General features: G+C 35.9%; 2 protein-coding genes across 14 annotated transcripts in view; one reads left to right on the top strand and one right to left on the bottom strand.

Annotated features, from left to right (window-relative positions):
- Nucleotides 1-13,442, top strand: part of LOC124639400 (cytospin-A) — a 54,599-nt gene extending 41,157 nt beyond the window's left edge. For 11 of the 13 annotated variants that reach the window (XM_047176737.1, XM_047176738.1, XM_047176736.1 and 8 more), the window contains 8 exons: nucleotides 476-3,115; nucleotides 3,841-3,945; nucleotides 4,274-4,392; nucleotides 4,910-5,057; nucleotides 7,084-7,185; nucleotides 8,419-8,542; nucleotides 8,948-9,104; nucleotides 9,722-13,442. In XM_047176737.1, coding sequence (XP_047032693.1) covers nucleotides 476-3,115; nucleotides 3,841-3,945; nucleotides 4,274-4,392; nucleotides 4,910-5,057; nucleotides 7,084-7,185; nucleotides 8,419-8,542; nucleotides 8,948-9,104; nucleotides 9,722-9,811 — 3,485 coding nt within the window. In that variant the 3' untranslated portion in view covers nucleotides 9,812-13,442. Of the gene's footprint in view, nucleotides 1-475; nucleotides 3,116-3,840; nucleotides 3,946-4,273; nucleotides 4,393-4,909; nucleotides 5,058-5,583; nucleotides 5,682-7,083; nucleotides 7,186-8,418; nucleotides 8,543-8,947; nucleotides 9,105-9,721 lie in introns of those variants that run through there. The other 2 variants (XM_047176739.1, XM_047176740.1) reach the window with 2 other exon arrangements.
- Nucleotides 13,443-14,238: 796 nt separating this feature from the next.
- On the bottom strand, nucleotides 14,239-18,616 carry LOC124639403 (inositol oxygenase-like). The gene is made up of 7 exons (XM_047176751.1): nucleotides 18,558-18,616; nucleotides 17,425-17,602; nucleotides 16,895-17,103; nucleotides 16,478-16,614; nucleotides 16,065-16,199; nucleotides 15,260-15,355; nucleotides 14,239-14,831 (listed from the first exon to the last, which is right to left on the bottom strand). The coding sequence occupies exons 1-7, from the start codon at nucleotides 18,570-18,572 to the stop codon at nucleotides 14,723-14,725; spliced, it is 879 nt and encodes a 292-aa protein (XP_047032707.1). The 5' UTR covers nucleotides 18,573-18,616; the 3' UTR covers nucleotides 14,239-14,722.
- Nucleotides 18,617-21,083: the final 2,467 nt, after the last annotated feature.

Raw genomic sequence — 21,083 nt, 5'->3', positions numbered from 1 at the left:
TCCGCTACAAAACGCGCAAGTGAGAGCTTTGCATGTGTATGACAGGTAGTTTTGAAAGTAGTTTGGACTTTAACATTATGATGATTATCTTGATTTCGCTTTGTATCTTGCAAATGCTCTAAATGAAACGAAATGTGGGTTTTTTTTTATAATAGTGTGAAGAATTTATAAAAATACTGACTTATTTTTCAGGATATCAACTATTATTTTGTACAAATGATTTAGTTCGTTGTTAAGATGAATTGAGAAAATAGGCGCAGCCTTACTTTCCATATTGCATGAAATTACATAAATGAAACATCTTCGATACAAACGTTTAGTCTGTTTAATAATTTCAGCAGAATTAACATGCATTACCATGCGCTAATTCTGTGTAATATGCTTAACTACGTAGACATTCATAAACTAACAGTGATATCAACCATCGAATCTATGTTAAACAATGTCCTAATCTCAATTTGATGTACCAAAACAGGTGTTGACAGGTCCGAATCTATGGATAGCGTATATTCAGATGAAAATATATTAGACTCCAAGGAATCTCTCTCGCAAACGAGCGATGATATGAGTCCATCTAAAGAGGTATTCAAGAGTATAAGAACTAGATACCTGTCTAGAGTGCATAGTGTTTCTGAACTGCCAACGAAAGACGTCAGTTTGATAGACCAAGCATTCTTCAGGTCTAATAATTCCATAGAAGACAAAACCGATGTTAACGACTTGTTAAAAGACCAATTTAAAATTGCAATCGAAAATGTCACCACAGACGAGACGAATGACGACGATAGCCCGAAAACACCTTCAGATGAGTACCCGACTAGAGTGTTGGCTGAAACTGTCTTACCTCCTTTTAAATCTAAGGAGTTGAAAAGACAAGATGCAATCGATCTTTGTCGAGATATAAATGAAAGTCCGCAAGCTGTATCAGAATTGCCAGTGAAGCCACCCAGATTTAAGTACTTGAAGTCAGATTCTGCTTTTGCTCCAATACCGAGGCAACGCACAATTTTTAGCACAAATCTGGTAGGAACTTTTAATGGCAAACCGAAGGCTTACAGTATGGATAATCTTAATACCAACGAAGAGTATAAGGAGGCTTTAAACGAAGCTACAAGTATAGATTTACTTACTGCAAACACTCAAAGTGAAACGTCTCTTTTCACAGAAGGATCTGACAGTGTATTCCTTTCACCTTTTGAGAAAAATAATAACAAAGTCAAATCTATATTCGAAACTAATAATGATGTGAAAAAAGATGTGCCTGTTGTCAAAGCCGAAGAATTACTCCCCTTCCCATATCCTGATGATATTAAGAAAGAACCAGTCGTTGATTTGATACAGCCTAAAAAGGAACTATTGAGAGATATTCCCATTGATGATAATGTTGAAAGACAACTAAAAATGGTGAATGAAGAACTTAAACTCACGTTTAAGGCTGCCATAGGTAGAATAATTGGCAATAACAGAATCAAGAAAAGAGCATCAATGTGTACAAAACTTTTAAGCGAGAACCAGAATACATCTGAACCGGATTCTAAAAATACAGATACTACTGATAACAGCAATAACATTGCTCCACCAAGCTTACCGAAATTACTAGAAAACGAGCAGAAAGCTAAGCCTGACATAAAAATAACAGATGTAGATACCAAAGACGATAACAGTGCACTAACTTCTAATGTAAATATACCCAGTCCAGTACAGGAAAGTAGCAGTCCTTTTACAGAAGCTGTAAAAGATGTTCCTCCTCCTGAACCTACATCAGAGGTTCCTATAGATGATAATGTAAGCTATCGTTTAACGATAAACACTACAGACTTAGGTGACGATACACCAAAGACAGTACCAGTGCAAACAAGTTCAAGTGATAGTAGCCTTAATACTAAAAGGACTGCCAATACTTTCAGAACTTTCTTAGCGCCTATAAAATTAAGTAACGGAAATATTTCACAGACGTCTCCAATTATAATAAGTCCAGTACTAATACAGCCCGTGTTTTTCAAACCTCTTGCAACTCAAGAGACGCCGGTGGAACAAAAACAAGAGGCTAAAAAAGGAACGGTATATTACAGTGATATTGATCAAGTTGCTGTTAATAAAGATGATAAAGTTAAAGATGAGACATCTAGCGAAGAGAATACTAAAAAGAAACCTCTTTACCAAAAGAATGTTAAAGCAAAACCATTACCTTTCCTATCGTGGAAAACCTTTGGGTCTAACGATAACTTGCCAGAAAACGAGACAGCATCCTCCAAAGCGAGTAAACCTAAACCCTCACCAATAGAAATATCAAAAAATGTTAATACTTTTTCAAAATCACCTATACCGCCATTAGAACCAGTAAAAACAAAAGGCGTTGCTCCAAAAGTTCCAACAAAACCGTCAGTCCCTAGCCCAGGAGTTGGCAAGTTATCTAAGAGCCCTCAATGGTTGCAAGACAACAAATATTATCAGCCCGTAGAAAGTGTGCCCTTTGTTATAAACACATCTCAATCCGTAACACCCAAACCAGTAGAAAGCAGGAAAGAACCTACTACTACAATAGCAAACGATTTACCACAACCTGCACCAAGAAGATATTCAGAAACCCAAGAAAATGTCTATGAAGAAATAGGTCCAGCGATCTCCGATATAACCAAAGATGAAAACATAGCGGATGATGAAAAGATTTCCAATAAAAGACAGTCGTCAAGCGAGGATTTTGAGTCGGTTCCTAGAGAAGAGCTTTTAAAAGTACCCAGAAGAATTAAGAAACCAAAAACAAATGAACGGTTAATGAAGTCTAAATCGCTGGACTTTGCTGAGCCCACAGACGCTGTGAAAGAGATGTCCAGCATTACCAAATCGATAATATCGTTGTCAAAAGCGCCGAGCGCGAAAGATTTGCTAAAGAAACCTACAGGAGCTGTTGTAGATATAGTGCAAAGTATAGAAAAGGCACCTACTGATGTAGTTGCACCGAGGAAATTATCACTGCAACATCCAACGTCTCCAAGTATAGATACTAATACAGGTTCCTTGCCAAGAGAAAAGCCATATTGGAGGACTTTAGAACACAAACGGTTGTCGCACCCTCTGAGATCGCTCAAAGATCCTCCTCCTAGAAGACCGCTACGTAAGTCAGAGCTTTTGTGACCGGAAACCTAAACGTTCGAGTGTGAATTCAATGTAAATAACTGTATCAATGTATGGAAACATGATAGTGTCGTGTGTTGTCTCATCGGTGGCGGTCACGGTGGAGGTTTTGTGTTCCATTTTAGGCTTCTGAACGCTGGATTTCAAGTGTGTTAGGTAGAAGGTTCGAGATGGTGTCGGGTTGTATAGCCGAGGTGTTTAGTACACAGCTTTAGGTAAGGTCCAATATATCTCTGCCTTCTATCTAACACACGTTTTATCGTTTTGTCGAGTTCTGTACTATGAACAAATTTGAAATAATGCGTGCAGTAGCTTCATTTGTTTTTGTGAGCGTCTATTAGTTCTTTTTTCGAATATGAAAATGAATATGGCCCATGGTCGTGCTTGGTATTACGATACAATTTTATTCCGGGATTTAAGGTGTATTTAAATTTAGGGCAGCATGAATTTATTTGTACTTCACGATATAAGCATGGTTTTTCTTTTTGTTATGCACCTGGTTTAGGGTTGAAATAGATGTATGGATTTTTTTATGTCATCTACGGAATTGAAGATCTGTTTTCATAAAATCGATTTTTAGTCCCAAAATTAATTATTTATTTAAAATGAAAGTTTTGCTCTGAAAATTGTCATTATACCCTATATTTGATGAAAGTATTGGAAGTTCTTTAAACTCTAAGCTAACGACCATGGTATTATCTCCAGCCATACCACCACGGACAGAGGAGACTCCGCCCCCGCCGCCGCTGTTGACCAGCGCGTCGTTACAGGACATCATGGCCACCGCAGCTTCACATAGAAGGACCAAAGGTAACAGCCACTTTTCTATTACATATAACTTATATCCAAGTTTTAAAGAGCGAATTCTGTAGAAAGTATAGAACTTAGCAGTTTTATAATTTCTAGAAATTAAAAGAATTTCTAATTTCCCTTTGTCAGTGTAAAGACGGCTTCTGCTAAGCCAAGCTCTGTATGTCCTTTGGTGGCAGCGACCATATCGTCGTCATATTATAGCACGCCATTCCATACCGCAACTTGTTTTTTTCCTAAATGATCCAAGAAATGTTTCTGAAAGACCAAACATGTCTTTTATGTGTGGTTTTTGAGTCATCATCCAAAAATCGGTATTATTTTCCAGGTGTAAGCCGACAAGACTCGCGTCTCTCAGTGAAGTCCCTTATCGAAAGTATAGAGAACGCGGCGAAGGCAGCTAAGCAACAGTCGCCTGCCACCACGCCAGTGGGAGAATGGCCACAGGTTAGGAATTTTATATTTCGTACTTTTCCTACTGCCCTTATCCCAATTGTATTTGAGGTCGACGTAACGTGTATTCTTCTTCCATATTCTTCTAAGAACTGGCGTCATCTCACATCTCAAATTCTTTCTAGACACGTTGAATTTGACACAATCCGCCATTTCAATCAATATTTAGTAAGTTCTTTTATAAAGATAATTTAAATATGAAAAAAAAAACATACCGGCTGAATTGAGAACCTCCTCCTTTTTGGGAAGTGGGTTAAAAATTATTTTTATCGTCTGCAAACCTGACTAAACTTTTGTGAGCTCTATAGTCCAGATAATCTTGAATTTAGTATAGAAATTGTAATGTTGATTATTGAATGTCTACTTAAATAGTGTCATATTCAATTTTGTATAAAATTTCCAATACAAGCAAAATATACAGGCTGATGTTTATTTATAATTCAAGACAGAAAATAATTACATAAAAACTCTTTAACAAAAAAAATATAAAATTATTATTCTCTCTTTACAGCAAACAACAGTAGGTGTAACAACAACATCGACGTCCATTAAGAACGGTATAGCCGATGCCACAGCGGCTACCAACGGCATGGGCGGCTCCGCGTTCTCGTCCAAGCCGCCCGCGGCAAGGGGCGCTAGGCCTTCGCCCATTGCTAATGGTAAGGGGAGATAATTGTAGTAACCATAGTTTAATGTAGAGTTATTAGGTGTATAGAGGTTTCTTTGGCTTTTAATTCTGAATAAAATTCTATTTTGAAACGACTTCCCTAAAGGAAGAGGTTCGCAGTTTGGGGTGTTTGTATTTTTTTTAAGAATAATTTCAGAAAAAAAATATATGTAATATTTTTTTAATGAAAATTATGGAAGCTTTTTTGGCTCATATCCAGAATTAAAAGCTATGTATGTATATTTAAAAAAAATCTTAATAAAGAGTATTTTAACGCAATATTAGGAAAATGGGGTTAATTGCACGGATAAAGCCTAATATTATATTAAAAAAAAAACAATTACATAATTAAAGGAGTAATGCAGAACTATTTATTTTAAGTTTGAAAACAGCATGATTAGATCATATTATTTATTACTTTAGTGTCCCAAAAAAACTTAATTTAAGAAATCCCATAAAAAAAATAACCCCCATCCCCGGCTACATATAATTGCATGTCCGTGGCTTATCTTTTCCAGCATGGCAGCATGAGCGCGGCGCTTAGCCCCCGAGCCTATTAACGTTCTGTGTTGTGTGCGAATTACTAATTTATTTATTAAATAACTCCTAGCTGGTACATGCATGCTACTAGACTTTTATTTTAAAACACCCTTTATGTCAAATGAGAAAAAAAGTTTTTTTTGCAAAATTTTTGGTATCCTGTATAAAAAATTAGTTTTTTTTGCAAAATAATTGGTATCCTGGATACCAAATGAGTTTTTTTTTAATAATTTGTATCCTGTATGTAAAGTACATAATAAGATTATTTTTTGCAAAATCATAAGTATCCTGCATATCAAATGCTGTTTTTACAAAATATGTAATTGGTATATTTTTTTCCTTTGTCTATTTACAATAACTGTTTACCTCGATGATTGTCTAAAAGATCTTTTATTTCGCAAGTATTTTCTATCCTTAAATATTTCAACTGGGATTTATTATTTCATCTCTTTTTGCCATTATTGTGTTAGACAAAGGAATTAAACAGTTACTCAGACAAAAATAGATAAAAATTCCCTCCATTTCAAAATGGAGCGTTACCCTACTTTCCCCCTATTCTAACGGAGTTGGTTGTTGGACTTCACTCATTGGGGACGGTTCTTGCATTGTTTTGTGTCTACTATGGAATATACACCTGCTGACTGTGTGCATATTTCTCTCATGTACTATCGTCGACGGTTTTGTGATACTCAAAAAGATATGTCATCTTAAGAGAAGATTTTACAAATTACTATGTTTACTATATAAACAAGTATTAAAAGCAGATCTTACAATTTTACACTGTATCTCTATGGTTTAGTAAAATTCATATCTTTCTTTTAAGGGCGGTGTTTCTACCTATCTATTTAAATACATAAAATTCGGGTCTTTGTAGTTTAAAATAAAAACAATCCTAGCGGCTTCTCTAAAGGTTATAGAAGTATCATTATAAACTTCAAAATTGATTCTTCACTAGACATTACCCTAAAATACAGTGGTAGTGGCTTGAAAACCGTGGTGCTATGCTACTAACAAAATATGCTAGTAGTTCAAGTTCTAAACGTAAACGAGGGTATTCAAAGAGAATCCTAAATCATGGTCGGAGCCGGTCCTGGCGCCCACAAAATAAAGGGCAGTTGTCAGTTCAAATCTGACATAAAACAAATAATGGCCGAAATTTCACTCTGTAGACTGCTCACCATTTTAACAATCACCTTTCGACCAATATTCTGTCGGTCTATTCTGGCGCCCCGGTCGGTTCGTCTCGGCGCCCTTGCGCGTCGCACCGTTTACATTACCTTACGACCAGCCCTGATAATATTCACTAAAAACAAGTCCCAATCTACTTAGTTAACCCCTATAAGTCACCACTTGCATTGCCTTAAAACCGGCCTTGATAGTCTTCACCGAAGTCCCTAGCTACTCCCTCGTAGTAGTAACACAAAGTATCACAAAGCCGTCGCGTTGCTTGCTGACGTTGTGCCTAACGTGGGGGTCAGAGGCGGCGCAGGCGAACATGCCGGACGAGCAGCGGGCGCTGCACAGCCTGCAGCAGAAGGCCATCGAGAGCTTCGTCAGGCGGAACAGCTATGGAGATATATGTGAGTGTTTGAGTATTGAGTACCTATGTGGGTTTTAGAGTTTTGGGTTAGGTATTTAGGTACCTTAGAAATTGTTGTAGAGTAATGCGTTACGTTGGTGTCATGTACTGTGGGAATTTTGTAGAATTTTTAGTTTTCTTTTCACTTTTAATAAATCTATTTTTTTTTTTGTATTTTTTTTAATCAATGAGGGTCTTCTCAATTTTTTCTGCCACAGGTTGGCGCCACGTATGCGTCTGGTCCAAACAGCTGTCAAATAGTATGGAATTGTAGGGTCCGAACTTATTGTTTATTGAAATTCTGTTATATTGGAAGTGTTATTGATTTTATTATGGACTACGGTCAGAATAAGGTTTCCGAACTAAAAATTGAGCTAAGAGAGAGGGTGCAAAAGTCACTGGTACTAAGGAAAAGCTTGTTGAAAAATTTGTTAACACAATATGATTTAGTTTTTTTTATTTACTCAACCGCAATAGTAAAACAATAATGCAGTGCTTTAATTATAAAATAAAAAAAACACTAAAATCGTTCACTATTCATAGTAAAGATAAGCACTTTGACAGTTACCTGGACCTGACGACTCGGTGCTGCCACCTCGTGGACGCCATTTTAGAAAACCCTCATTGATGAAGCAAAAAATCTGTATCGTAGATTTACTTTACCGAGGCCATTCAATCTATATTAGAATATTGCTTCTTGACACTTGAGAAAGTATATTTTTATTGGTAAATCAAAATTTACTGGTTTGGTCATTTACTAATTTTTATTGGTATATAAATTCCTTCCTGATTCCTTCCTGATTGTCAATTATTTGATGGGGATAAAGCAGTAGTGTTGTGAATAGATTAAGAATTTGTTCATTGAAGTGTAGTGTGTCTAGCCTGTAAAGAGTGACATTTGGAGTACAGAACTACTCAAATAGTTTTTTGAAAAACGGTTCCCTTGAAACATTTATATATTCATGACTCAAAAGTATGATTTCGAGAGTAGGTATTATATTTTTCCTCTATACAAAATATGAAATAGGTTTACCGTAAGTATTAAGCTTAGCTTTTATGTGTACGTGCATGATAAATGTTCGCAAAAACAAACATCAAACACAATGTTCATTAACATTCACTGATTAATTAATTTGTCAATAAAATTACCAAAAAAAAAACACTAATATGAGCTTAACGAATCGGGAGAGTACATATAATTCTTGTAATAACAGTCTTTTTAATGTATCTTCAGGTGAAAGAAAGGACCCATTGAATGCCTTACAAGTGAAAAATGGCGGGTCGAAACGCAATGCGCTGCTCAAATGGTGCCAGCAGAAGACTCTGGGATACAACAACATTGATATTACGAACTTTAGGTAAGCCATACTTCTTAATTTATAATTATTATGGAAGAAGAATAATATATGAATAAAAGAAGAATAATAATATGGATAGAAGAATCAGAGATATTTTTTTTGTATGGTATCTAAATACATTATAATTCATTTAAATATGTGTTCATACATTACTGAAACAAGTTTTTTCTCATCGATTCGTTATATTTAATGCTGGTGTCAGATTGTGTGATCAGATCGGTGCACGCCAGATTTAATTTTTAGAAATCTTATTGACTTTAGATAATTTGACTTAGACTTCCTACTAGTTACAAAAAAACTGTTACCTTTTTCGTTTAGGCAACTTACATAATATTATGTGAGCTCAAATAGTTTATCATATTGAACCCTGTTGAATTTAATAAACATTCGATATAATGTCCTCAGTTCATCCTGGAACGACGGCATGGCAATATGCGCTCTACTGCACTCGTACTTGGGCGACAGTCGCATCGCGTACTCCACGCTGTCGCCGCACGACAAGCGGACCAACTTCTCCGTAGCCTTCGCTGCTGCCGAGTCTGTTGGCATACCTACCACACTCGTGAGTACTTTAATATTAAATATGACGATGATTGCGTCCACGGCCGATTTCGACCACGGTGACTGTTCTCACGCAGGCAAGGAGATCAGCTAGCTGTGCACGACATATTAAAGGGCACAAGCATTTGCGCAGACATCTGTGCACTCAATATTCCTTCACTCTCATAGCTCAGTGAGATCAGGCGCAAGACCGACATTAACGTACTGTCAAATCCCGTGCATTGGGATTTGACAGTATTTAAATATGCTGTCAACATTTCTTAGTAAAACTTTAAGGAAATGTTGATAGATCTTGAGTCTGGCGGCTGTAAATGTAAATTTTGGTGTTGTAAGTAGATTTTCTCACGAAATCGTGTGAGCCATACTTGAGTGTGTGAACGTACTTGAACTATGTATTAGTATAATTTGGTGAACTAATTATTGTTCTCAAGCTATCGCATACAAAGACAAAACTAGCCATGGTGTTATAAATTAACTATCGTTCGTTTCAAAACTAATTAAGAGGTGTTGGAAGATTCGTATCTTCCTTCTTATTCATACATATCTGAATAGTTATTTAAGCAACCTTGTTTTGTGTAGAGATTACAGTTTCGTTCATTCATTGTTTTTTAATTCCAGAACATTCAAGACATGATCCAACAAGAACGGCCCGACTGGCAGCAAGTGATGGCGTACGTCACCAGCATTTACAAGCACTTCGAGACGTAAACCAATACCAACCTTAACACCAGGTGATAGAGAACAAATTACATTACATTACGTCTTAATTATATGGATATATACGATAGATGGCTCATAGATGGCGTTACAGATAGTCTCAATAAATGTAATAGGTATAGAAATTAGTAAATATGCCTTGGACAAAAAGTTATTATTAAAATTTTCAAGCTTTCGTTAAATATAATCCATTCAATTAAAGTTTAGTCAAAAATATTATCGCTATTCAACAAAAAAAAAACTATAAAAATAACCAGCCTTATTGTAGCCTTTTCAATATTAATCAATAACCTATATGTGATAGCGAACTTTATTGGAAAACATATGTAATTAAATTATAAGAAAGTAAACAACATGTAAAAATATTTCTCAAAAGCTAGATATGTAGCCAAATATAAAGGCTAGTAAATGTAGCTTATTAATATAATTCCATCGAAAATTTGGTTGTAATACATTCCTAAAAAAATGCCTCATATTTTTGAACTGGAGAAACTTTTGTCTGGGAACAGAACGTCGTTTTAGGTCTTTTGAAAGAAGTATGTGTACTAAGGAAGAGATTTAGCGTGTATGTGATAGTGAAGTAGGATTTTGAACCTTAATTATAAAGCTATAGAGTTGCCTTGTGGTAATATTTCGGTCCAACTCGGCGACTATGGGCGCCAGAAAGATTTCAAGACCAGCTTAAAGTTTTTAACCGTGTATATGGTAAGATATTTAGTCTTCTTCACACAGAAGACCACATTGATGGACTGCCAAGCTGATGGTGTCCCGTTCGATTCCCGGTACGGTCAACATTTGTGTGATGAGCATGCTTGTTGGCTGTGGCCTGGGTGTCATTATATGTATTTTACAAGTATATAATGTAAAGTATATGTAGTTTATCAGTAAGTAAGTGTAAACACCCATGACACAAGCTAGATAGCTTACCATGGGGCTAAGCGACCGTGTATGAAAGTGTCGCAATATTTCATTCAAATAAATTTAATACGTATGGTCTCCTAAATAAGGTTCAAAATCGTATATCCATTTGAAGCTAAGTAAAAGTGTGTGATAGAAAATTAAAATGCCTTGTTTCGGCCTTAGGTTGTATTGAGCCGTCTTTTCACGATAAAGACTGATTCATTAGATTGATAGGAGGGTACCATCTTAGTAAGGGATACGACCATTTATATAGTTTTAATTTTAAATAACATTAATAATATACGCCTTCTCGCTAGTGATGAAAAAAAACTTGTATGGTCTTTTCTAAGCTAAATGTGCTGCTAAATACTTGAATAAGAAAATGTATGTAAAAATCAGTAATGATATATAAAAAAAATAACTTGATATGAATGTGTAACCAATAGTCATGTTTCAGAAATAATCAATATAACGATAATAGGTCACAAGCGTTTAGATTTTCATAACCACGTAATTTATTCCATAAATGTAGGAAAAATCATATTTTTGGCCGTGTACTAAGAAATATATTCTCAATACTTATATAGCCTTAGCGTCTGTACCCTGGGTCATCCTGGCGCCCTAAGTAATATAATATTCATCATCCTCCGTGCCTTTTTCCCAACTATGTTTGGGTCGGCTTCCAGTCTAACCGGATGTAGCTGAGTACCAGCGCTTTACAAGGAGCTACTGCCGTATCTGACCTCTTCAACCCAGTTATCCGGGCAACCTGATACCCGTTGATTAGTCAGCGCCCTTAATAAACTCTCATATAATCTGAGTTGGTACATTCTGGCGCCTTTATGAACCTGGCGTCCTATTCCATTACCTACTTATTGTGGTATTTAATTAATGTGCAAAATAATATAACTTAATACATACAAAGCTCCTTTGCACCGTAATTATCTTATCCCTATTTTTGCCTTTAACGTAGTTTACATATATCTTCATAATAATATAATATGGCCTCTGAATATAAACGTGATTGTCTATTTATACATATATGTAGGTGAACGCTAGGCTTCTGAACGATATACGAGTAAGATTCGGCTTTACGTACCTAAAAAGAGGGAAAGTGCATTTATGGAATTGAAAATATTACTTATTATGTTTTGGTTTTCATTCCATACGGGAGTATAGTTATCGGCACGGATAATGAGCTCTCGGCAGAAGAGTGGGGATCGCTTTGCGCACTGTACATTTCTGGCAGTAAACCAATAAATCACTTCTGCGCAGGTGAAGGTCAGGGCTCAATATCCTTGCCGATGATTATAACGGTAAGCAATTTCATTTTTGAAACACCTTATTTGCGTAATATGAAATTACCTTATTGGTTTATTGTCTAAAATGTTATATATTTGAAAGCAATTTAAGGTATATTTTATCTATTCGTCTCATTATTTTTATTTGACGTTTTAAACACACAGAATAGCGTAATTTTCTCTATGTGGAAGCTATATCATAGTCAAAGTAATGCCTATGAACATTATTATACTAAATACATACTCGAACAATTATTGAAACCACATGCTTAAATTTAAAAAAGCATAAGGTAGGCAAGCGCGGGAAACTTTTCATCTATTAGCATTCTTAACCAATAGAATTTAAGCGTTGTACACAAACTTTGTCGCTATTGGTTGATATAATAATGCCCGCATTTCTATTGGCTGAATAAACATTGATTTTACTATCTGGATTAATTTCATATCTAGTCCGAAACATTGAGTAAAAAAATACTCTTTAAAGTTACTTAATTGGAATTTTGGAAAAATCCAGCATTTTTATTAATTTGAGCAAATCAAGATCTTTTTTTTAGTAAATTATTTTAGCATTTTGATATTGTGAGCGTTTCTTTGGCTGAATGTTTAGTGTATCAAGTGTTTCGTATTTTGCACGGAGGAGGAAAGATAGCGGAGATGCCATAAGGAAGGTAGGAAGGTCAGGCGACTTCTTGTAGGTCAAGCAACGTACTGTAGGCGTCAGTCAGATCAGTCACTACAACTAACGAGAAGTTCGGGTGACTTGTCAAAGCAAAACCAATCTGTCAAAGATTGGTGATTTTATTTCGAAAAATAATGGACGATTTTCATAGAAGGCTAGTAACGTTCCTCGTCCCCCGAACACTGGCATTTTGGCGCGCTACTTTCTTAAGACATTTTGGGTTATGACATCTCTGCTAGTCATTTTGTTCTCCATGGTATTTTAAAAATGTGATTTTTGTATTGACATCTTATTAATTGTGAATCAAACAAGCATTGTGTGAAACTTAATATTATTGTTTGAAGTAAATATTTATTGGAGGCTGTTATGTACAGTGTGTTTGGTAACTAGAACATTTTCGGTTGATATTAGATTTAAACTACTTTGTAAACTCTGATCCAATTTTCGTGGCACAGAGTGAAAATTTTAGGGAAAAATTATGGTTTGAAATAAACTTTGAAAAATGATTTTTATTATTTTTCCTTTGTTTAATTTTCAAAAAACTTTTCTATAAAATCGTTTGATGTATGGTTTACACTTTGTGTCAAGTAATTTGGGTGCACTTTAGATATAATTTACGTAACATGCGCTGTGTTACATTTCTGACTCGGTTGTTGATGCTTAGTAGTTTAATTATTACATATTTTGAGAAACTTGTATTTTTGTAAATATAGCTTTTAAATAAAGTTCCTGATTTATTATAGATTTGACGTTTTCTTTTACAATTGTGTCTACGAATTTGTTCTGAAACCCAACCATTTATTGTAATTTACGGTTTGTGGTGTAATTCAGTTTTCCCAACAGTTTTAATTACCACAGGAGCATATTAATTGCCACGCCAAATATTTGTAAGAGGTATTGAGGTTTATCAATTAAATTTTTTCCGTGTCGAGTTATCTTATAAAAGGTCATACCATATTTTTTTTGTTAACTGGTAAGATAATTTGTTTAAATCATAATACTGGTGTAACCTTAAGTAGATAACTACCTAACTCAAGAACCCATAAAAATATACACAAACAGAGATAAAAAAACAATAATTATAATAATAACGTTTATTATTTACAATATCATACAAACTTTATCAAATAAATTAGCCAACTTATGTGAATGTTAAAACAATATACAATGATATCTTTGGTATCACTAGCAAAAATCCAAGTCTTGGTAAATAATAGGTATCTTGCTTAGGTATTTATTTCGTACCTACTTCATGGATTTTTAACAATCATCATCATCAAAGTCAAATAGAAATAACATTATATCTATGTAATGAAATGTAATTTCATTAATTACTTTATTTAATTTAAACTTGCCGCGCTTCGCGCGTTTATAAGTTGTCTGTGGCGAGTGACGCCATATAATGGCGGACGATGTCTTTCTACTAATTTTGCTGTGTGAATTTTATGGATAAAAAAAAAACTAATATATCTTACAAAACGACATTTAAGTTTATAACATCGTCTCCTCAATAATCCTTTTCTATATTAGTTTTTTTTTACATAGGCCAAAGTCCACCGACAACGTAAAACATTAACAGCCTTACTACAAAATCTTAAACATCTGTTGAACACTTGTCTAAAAAAAGTGTAGCAGCAAAACGGACCTTATTTCAACGTATTCATAAATCTGAAATTTTTTAGACGAGTGTTCAACAGACTTTTAAAAGTTTTTGTGGTACGACGGTAGTTTTCTAAAAATAGTTGTTTTAAGAAATGTCGGTGAAAATGGGAAAATAGTAGGTTTAGTAGGAGTAGTTACTTATTCATATATTCATGCCTGTTTCAGCTATCACTAGAAAAACCATCAGAATATATTCGGTAATATTCTAACAGCTCGTAACTTTAACTTTTGGAACAAAACCATTGAAAAATTGCAAACTTACTTCTGAAAGTTTTCCTAATAGTGAAACAGCCACTAAATAATAAGATAATGATGTTCTATTAAATACATTTGTACTGTGCAGGCTGCTCTCGTCCTGGTCTACCACTCCAGAACTCCTGGGATGTACTTTTCGATCAGCTTCTCGTAGTAAGGCCATAGAGCTTCAATGTCAGGGATACCAGCACTCTTTGTGTATAAGTCGTATTGGCTGTGGGAAGAGGGAAAAATATAGTTTCTGACAGAAGCACTAACTCATTGAGTCGTAGTGACAGTGGGTAAACAAACAATCACTCAAGTATGAGTGCGGAGTTCGATTCCAGGTCAGGCAAGTACCAATGAAACTTTTGTAAGTTTGTATGTACTATAGGTATATCTTGGACATCAAGGACCGTGTTTTGGAGGGTACGTTAAACTGTATGTCCCGACTGTCATTTGGACATTTTGGCAGTCATTACGGGTAGCCGGCCAGAAAGTCTGACAACCAGTTTTGCTATGGGGTTTCAGGATGCCCACATAACTGGGTTGAGAAGGTCAAATAGGCAGTCGTTCCATGTAAAACACTGGTACTCAGCTGCGTCCGGTTAGACTGGAAGCCGACCCCAACATAGGAAAAAGCTAGGCAGATGAGTAACTTACTTGAAGTTGAGTACGTGTTTCATGATCTCGTCGTCTCCTTCCTTCATAAGGTGTTTGTAGTCGCCACCAGCGTGCCACGGGTACAGAGAGTGGTATCTATGGAAGAAATAACATATCTGTATTAATATGCACGATGAAAAATATCTGGAAGCTACTGGGCTATAATCGTTATGAGATTTATATAAGTACTAGCTGTTGCCCGCGACTTCGTCTGCGTGAGCAATATAGAACTTCCAATTTCGTTTATTTAATCATTCATTGCTCAACCCCCGTAGGTGATAGCGTGATAATATATAGCCTATGTGTTGAACCGGCCCCCAGGTAATAGTCATGCAAAATTTGATTTAAATCCATGCAGTACTTTTCGAGTTTATCCGGGACAAACATACAGACAAACAGACATACAGACAAAAATTCTAAAAACTACATATTTGGGCTCAGAATCGATTATGGATCACCCCTCAAGTATTCTTTAAAAAAAATAGTCAATGTACAGTTTTGACTTTCCTATCATTTTATTATATGTATAGATAAAAATTCCTATTCCAAAACTTGGCTTAGTGTGCTTCTACACGAAGCATGCTCGAATTGCTAGATCCGCATTTAATTGCATATACCCTGCGCATGTGCCTCAACTTGCGCAAACTACTTGCACCGTGTAGATGGACCCTTAAGCTCAGGCTTTATACTCGAAAAAAATACATTGCCCATTTATCCAGCAGAAGATCCTCTTTAGGTAAGTATACGTTAGTATAACCAATCAAATGCAGATTTATTTTACCACATAATACCAAAGGCTACATACCTGATCATGAAGAGTCCTTCTTTAGGAAATTTGGACTTGTTGTGTACGAGTACCCGGTACAAGTACTCGTCGTGTCCCCAGGAAATCATCAGATTCTCCAAGCCGCAGTTAGGCTCGTACATGCCACATTCCGTGCTGGAAATAATGTCAAGTTTTCAAATTATGGGAAGTGTTGCTATAGATGTTAGCACTTGTCTTCCTTTCATTTTTTGTATGCAGGTGCTGTTATATAATAGACGTGTTTGAAATCGGCAGACCGAGTATTTTTGCGAATCAATAAGAAACTTCTTTAAGTGTGTTCTGAATAAATTTTCAAATCCTTTCAGTAGCTCACAAACCCTTCAGTTTTATAATATTAGTAAGTGTAGGTGTAGTTGGGAAAAAGGCTCGAAGGATGATGAAGTTGAACTTACTTATACTTAGGATTGTAAGTGTCAGGGTTTTCCTTGAAGCTGTCATCACCGTACACGATGGACTTGCCCCACTTGCAGCCGACGGGGAAGGTATCGCCCACCACGCACCATTGAGGCTCGCCGTAGAAAGCCATCACCTGGGTAATAAAAATACAAATTATGTTATAGCTATGTATGAAGGGGATCCTAGATAGAAAGGAACGATACATGGAGTGTGTCTTAACAAAACGCAAATGGAAGAAGGAGACATGCTGTGCCAACTTCAATTAAAGAAGGATGGATAGATTAGATACCTCAGGTAGTCAAGCTATGAGCCTGTTTTCTTCTTTATGATCATAAAAAACATTGCAATAAAAAGACAAGTAATTCGTGGTATTTTGTACCTATGATTAATTTTGCTTGATAATCGAAGTTTACCTTTCCAAGGTCATGGATGAGTCCAATGAGATGGAACCAATCCTGATCGGGATGGTCCTTACGGATCCTCTCAGCAGTCTGGAAGGCGTGCACGATGTTGGGCAGGTCGGTGTCAGGGTCAGACTCGTCCACCAGCTCATTCAGCTTGATGAGAGCGTCCTTGATTGTGCTCTTGAAGTGGTTGAATTTCAGCCAGTTCTCCATGCGCCCTGGGAGGGAAGGGAAGCATATTATTTCGCAATTTTTTGGTGCCATTTAAATATATATTAATTATAGCTACCTCTTGTATATAAAAATTGGAAGATAGCTAGGTAAGTATACCCTATATCCTAGATATAGTATTTTCAACGACGTAAATACGTTTTTTTTTTCAAAGATTTAGGATCCCACTACCGTTTTCTATATTCACTTTAAACTGATAAGTAGATGAGTAATCCAAAATAGATGTGGTATTTTCTGAATTGAGAAAATTAATGAGCACATTTTCATGACTACTAAAATTAAATTTAGCAAGTAAATAATTGTCTTACCTTTAACAAAATCCACGGTCATCTTAGTATGCATTTCATAGTAAGTCCTGCGCACACGTTCTTTGATGGGGTCCGTTTCATCGATGTCATAATTACGGAAGGCGTCCACTGGTTTGCCATCATATACCTTCTCTGGCCTCAGAAGGAGCGAAGGGTCAATCATAGAGACCGGGGAATCCTGTGAAGATGTAAACTTCATTGTAGGAAGAGGTGAACTATTTACCAAAGTTGGTGGGTCGTAAGACCGCACGTGGTGGTTTTGCAATGGCAATGTTAACTAAGTTTAACAGCTGTTGTGTGGTCGAACACGATTCTGTAATGATCTGCTTCCCTTGCCGTTTCAGTGTTGGTGACATAAGCTCTTTATACATGGGCTGCTTAAGATTTCTTTAGATTTTTTTTACATGGTATTTTTGGCGGTATTTTTTTGTGGTTTAGTATTTATATTCAAAAGATTTTGTTGATTGTAACATTATAAGTTGAAGTCGACTATATCCTACGTGATCCTTCTGAACTGCGAATGACTAAGTCTTTTTACGAATGATTTTTTTTATTGGTTTCAAAAACACGATTGAAAATTCATAGGTTTGAGCATTATTTATTTAAAAGTTATGTTAGGAACACAACTTCCAAGAGACAATTTCGTTTCTTCAATTACTTAACATTTTTTTTACTAGGTAGGTAACTTTAAAAAGATGTTTTTAAGTAGTTAAAGAAAACTTAATTTTAGAATGGTGGGTAGTTTTGCTATAACGTGTACCACAGAGTACATTATACGCGTACAGACCTCTTCTACGGCCAGAGGTCTTAGGTCACACCTATTTAACTACAATTAGTACATGTCGATGACTGCAATACACAATACATGAAAAGAAGTTCATCAAAGGAAACTTGATCCATGTTTTGAAAAATTTTCCAAGTCTTGTACAATAATAAAATTAACTTATTTCACTAGGTAGTGATCAATTCCCGTAAAGGGACACTGAGACTATAGATTTTAAACCCTGTCTTCATAAAATTTTTGGTTACCCATATTTAAAAAGAGTGGAAGAATTAAGAAGACCCCTTTTCTTAAATTTATTCAGTAAATAATATTTACATATATTTACTAAATATAAATAAAATCAACTTACTGGTTTTGGCTTCATGTCTAGGCGTTACTGTGGACCTCCGAGTATTACTGGCATCACAGTTTGTGCACAACTTAAATGATAATTGATAGCACACAGGTCAAAAGTTAAGTCAGGCTATCGGCCGATAGTGTAGCGAGATAAAAAACCGCGAAAATACTTACCAATGACGCGCCGTTATAATTAATTGCTATTGATATAAATGTTTGTATATTGTTTTGGGTTTTTTTGGGTTCCGCAGTGTTTTAAGAATGTTTGCTGTAAAAAAACCCGAGTCAACGTGAAGGTTGTTCTTGTACATTATCTTTTCTAAAATGTAAGGTAGGTAGGTAGCAAAAAAAGGATCATAAGAAAGAATACGTCTTTTTTCCTTTCCCCAAATTAATCTTGGATCCAGAATTAGTTCTTGCTCTGTGCCTACTGGGAAATATACCCAGTTTCTTAAACATTGCCAACGCTGAAAGTAAGTAGATATTTACGTTTTTGCTATCCTATATTTCTTTTGCGACATTACGGGGTTTAAATGAACCAGAAAAAAAGCATTTGCAAATATTTTACGATGCCGTTTCTAAGATAACCAACTGCTCTACAACTTAAACAGCTATAATAGTTACCAAAATAGGGTACCAAAAGATATACTTTTGTAGACAATCGCAAAACCGTGTTGGTTCAGGACAAGTCCTTAGTTCAGATATAGCTTCTCTTGTACTTTATTGTGCCATACACGTGTCAATAACATAAGACACATTTACATAAGGCAGCATACACTGCTTGCTCCCTTAACGTATCATTAGCGTTCAGGCCAAGAATGCCCGCAATGGACTTAAAAGCAACGTATAATACTGCTGATAGAATGTTGTACGAAACAAGCATTGTCGTTTTATTAACGTTTATTTGTCGATTGAGCTGAAAGAGAGCTATTTTGTCTGCGTTTAGTTTAAAACGCATTTATTTTTGGGTCAAGGATACTGGATAGGTTTTGTCTACTGCGTATCGTCTGCGCACTATTCTACCTACCTCCTTGACGAGTAGGTAAGGTACCTCCCTAAGTAATTTCTGATCAGTCAATGTCTTGTGTGTAAGACCCTAACTTCTACTGTGTCTACTCAAAGATTCTCTGATTTCCTCTTTTTAATTTGCTTACATACTATTATCCTCGGTCTTAGTTATTGTTATACCTGCTATAAGTAAGAAAGTAATTCTACAGGTTCTAAAATCACTTTCATAATTATTAGCCTGCATTACTTTGTTCATTTCTATTTTGTAACGAGATGTTTTAGTTGAATTACTTATTTAAAAATTCAACCAGAGGGTATATTTGAAAAAAAAAATGATTCAAAAGAACCGTCTCTTGATCTCGTCTGACTTCCAATTGAATGAAGGTCAATAGCAATAGCAAACCTCTCGTCTTCAATATACAAGAATAAGGAAGTTCTCCATTAAATGTAAGAATAGAAGTCAATTCTAAGATATAATTGCAATGGTCAGATATATTGCGTTGTATCTGCTATTTTTAGTGTTTGTTAACTAATGCATTTTGCTGTTCTATGATCTATATGAAGTCGTGGTGGCTTAGTGGGTAAAGGACCAACCTCAAGTATGAGGGCACGGGTTCGATCCCAGGTCAGGCAAGTACCAAGGCAAGTACCAATGCAACTTTTCTAAGTTTGTATGTACTTTCTAAGTATATCTTAGACACTATTGACTGTGTTTCGGATGGCACGTTAAACTGTAGGTCCCGGCTGTCAGTGAACATCCTTGGCAGTCGTTACGGGTAGTCAAAAGCCAGAAAGTCTGACACCAGTCTAACCAAGGGGTATCGGGTTGCCCGGGTTACTGGGTTGAGGAGGTCAGATAGGCAGTCGCTTCTTGTAAAGCACTGGTACTCAGCTGAATCCGGTTAGACTGGAAGCCGACCCCAACATGATTGGGAAAAGGCTCGGAGGATGATGCTGTTCTATGATCCACCTGAGCGAGGTACCTGACCTGAGACGTCTATAAGGTCTAGCAGAGGGGTTATCTAGTTCTGTTTGACATGTGGGTATCCCATCCGTTCACAGAATGTAGGTAGATAGCTACAATAAAAATATCTACAGACGTTTGAAATGTACTATTGGGGAGGGGGGGGGGGCAAATGAAATGTCACTAAGTAGGTACCTATGTATATTTATTCGTAATTTATGTCCTGCGTAGTTATCTGATGTCTTTTAAAAACAGCTTTTTTTAAATGATTTTCCTGTGATATTTGCAGAACCCCGAAAAATGAATTATTTGTACCTACACACTGGGATTGATAAACATTCGTTACGTCATGTTTTTTATGTGGACAATAATGGAATCTTCTATCTAGAAACACATGGAAGTGGCCTTCACCCTGGTATTTTTTTTTTCTGTTTATTTTTTTAAACCACCCTTTTATACTAAACTATAGACCCCTGCTGTCATTTGCAGATTTTTAGCAGTCTTACGGGTAGTCAGAAGTCAGTAAGTCTGACCACCCTTACCTAAGGGTATTGGATTGCCCGGGTC

Source organism: Helicoverpa zea, chromosome 19 (assembly GCF_022581195.2).
Source record: "Helicoverpa zea isolate HzStark_Cry1AcR chromosome 19, ilHelZeax1.1, whole genome shotgun sequence".
In the NCBI taxonomy this organism is placed as follows: Eukaryota; Metazoa; Arthropoda; class Insecta; order Lepidoptera; family Noctuidae; genus Helicoverpa; species Helicoverpa zea.
Note: the sequence above shows the minus strand (reverse complement) of the source record. Positions and strands in the feature narration are given on the sequence as shown.

Coding starts and splice junctions, on each gene's coding strand:
- LOC124639403 (XM_047176751.1), bottom strand. Junction 16,615..16,894: donor TCATCCATGACCTTGGAAAG/GTAAACTTCGAT, acceptor TTTATTACCCAG/GTGATGGCTTTCTACGGCGA. Junction 16,200..16,477: donor ACTTACAATCCTAAGTATAA/GTAAGTTCAACT, acceptor CATTATTTCCAG/CACGGAATGTGGCATGTACG.